This window comes from Loa loa (genome assembly GCF_000183805.2).
Source record: "Loa loa unplaced genomic scaffold supercont3.2108, whole genome shotgun sequence".
Lineage (NCBI taxonomy): Eukaryota > Metazoa > Nematoda > Chromadorea > Rhabditida > Onchocercidae > Loa > Loa loa.
Window position 1 is genome coordinate 1 of NW_018110287.1, and position 1,507 is coordinate 1,507.

At 25.2% G+C, this 1,507-nt stretch overlaps 1 protein-coding gene across 1 annotated transcript; it reads left to right on the plus strand.

The window, feature by feature from the left end:
• Nucleotides 1-96: 96 nt before the first annotated feature.
• LOAG_15521 (hypothetical protein) lies at nt 97-1,131 on the plus strand (the record flags this gene model as incomplete). Its single annotated transcript, XM_003151011.1, has 3 exons — nt 97-183; nt 435-583; nt 1,011-1,131. The coding sequence occupies 3 exons, from the start codon at nt 97-99 to the stop codon at nt 1,129-1,131; spliced, it is 357 nt and encodes a 118-aa protein (XP_003151059.1).
• Nucleotides 1,132-1,507: the final 376 nt, after the last annotated feature.

The following is a 1,507-nucleotide window of genomic DNA, read 5'->3' on the forward strand; positions in this document are numbered from 1 at the left end:
AATAATTTACAGTTAAATGATATTAAATTAGCTGCTATTGTTTGGAAATATGGAGCAGAATTTGAAGCACGTGATGAAGATGGTCGTACACCATTAATGATCGCCGTTTGGTCATCAAATTATAAAATTTGTCATTATATGTTGGAAACTATTGGAGTAGCACCAAATGTTGCTGATTATCAGGTTAAATAATGAATAATTTATTTATTTTAATAATTGATTATCAGGTTAAATAATGAATAATTTATTTATTTTAATAATTGATTATCAGGTTAAATGATGAATAATTTATTTATTTTAATAATTTTGATAAAACAATAGCTGAGGTTTATCATTTATTTAATTAATAATTTATTAATTAGTAGTTTTTTTTTTAGATGCTAAGGTTCTTTTTTTTTTTGTTTTTCTCTAAATTATACTTTTTATAATTTTAGGGTGCAACAGCATTAAATATAGCAGCAAATAATGGACAACGTGATATTGTCATGCTTTTGCTAAGATTTGGTGCTGAACCATCAATTTGTGATAATTTAGGTCGTTGTGCATCTGATGTAGCTCAACTTGCAGGACATGATCATATCAGGTTATCTTAAATTCTCATTATCTTTTTCATAATTGATGGAAGTTAAAAAAAGAAAAAATGTGAATAGATAAAAAGAAATGAAAAAATTTCCTTACCTATAAACATTTTTTTTTTCTCAACTACACTACAATAAGTATAACTTAACGTTTAGTATTTCCAAAAATTTGAAATATAATAGGATTAATTTGAATTTAGAAAATAATTAAATTAATACAAATTTCATGAATGGATAAAATTCCTAAGTTCTTTTAGTCTTTCTTTTTTTAATTCACCTTTAGGAAAACATTGGATAATTGCCGTGAGCTATATTCTTTCACTTCTATTGACCAACAAATTGATCATATATTGATTTGTGGACAGTCAAATTTTAAACCATAACCCCCTCTGATGACCGATGTATGCAGCATTTGTGAAAATCCCACTACAGGCAAATCCTAAAAAGTGCTAGTGGTTCAGCGGATAGTTCAGGATTTGGTTCATTACCAAGCAGTCCAATGCAACAACCAAAAGTTAAATTTTTTTACAACAACGAAGTATGGGATCATTGAAATCAAGCAATAATTCTTCGCATGGTATTACAACAAAATGTAATACATTACAAATTACTCATTGAAAAAAAAGAAAAAAAAAAAAATGTGAATAAAAAATTTTGATATTGCTTACCTGTGATACGTGTGATATTTTAATTCTATTCATTTCATATAATTGTTTTTATGTTTTTATTCTAATATGAAATATTATATTTAATATTTTAATCCATTTAGGATTTGTTTATTTTATTCCATTAATGATATGTATTGATACTGATGAATATTTTAATCCATCTAGGATTTGTTTATTTTATTCCATTAATGATATGTATTGATACTGATGAGTATTTTAATCCATCTAGGATTTGTTTATTTTATTCCATTAATGATATGT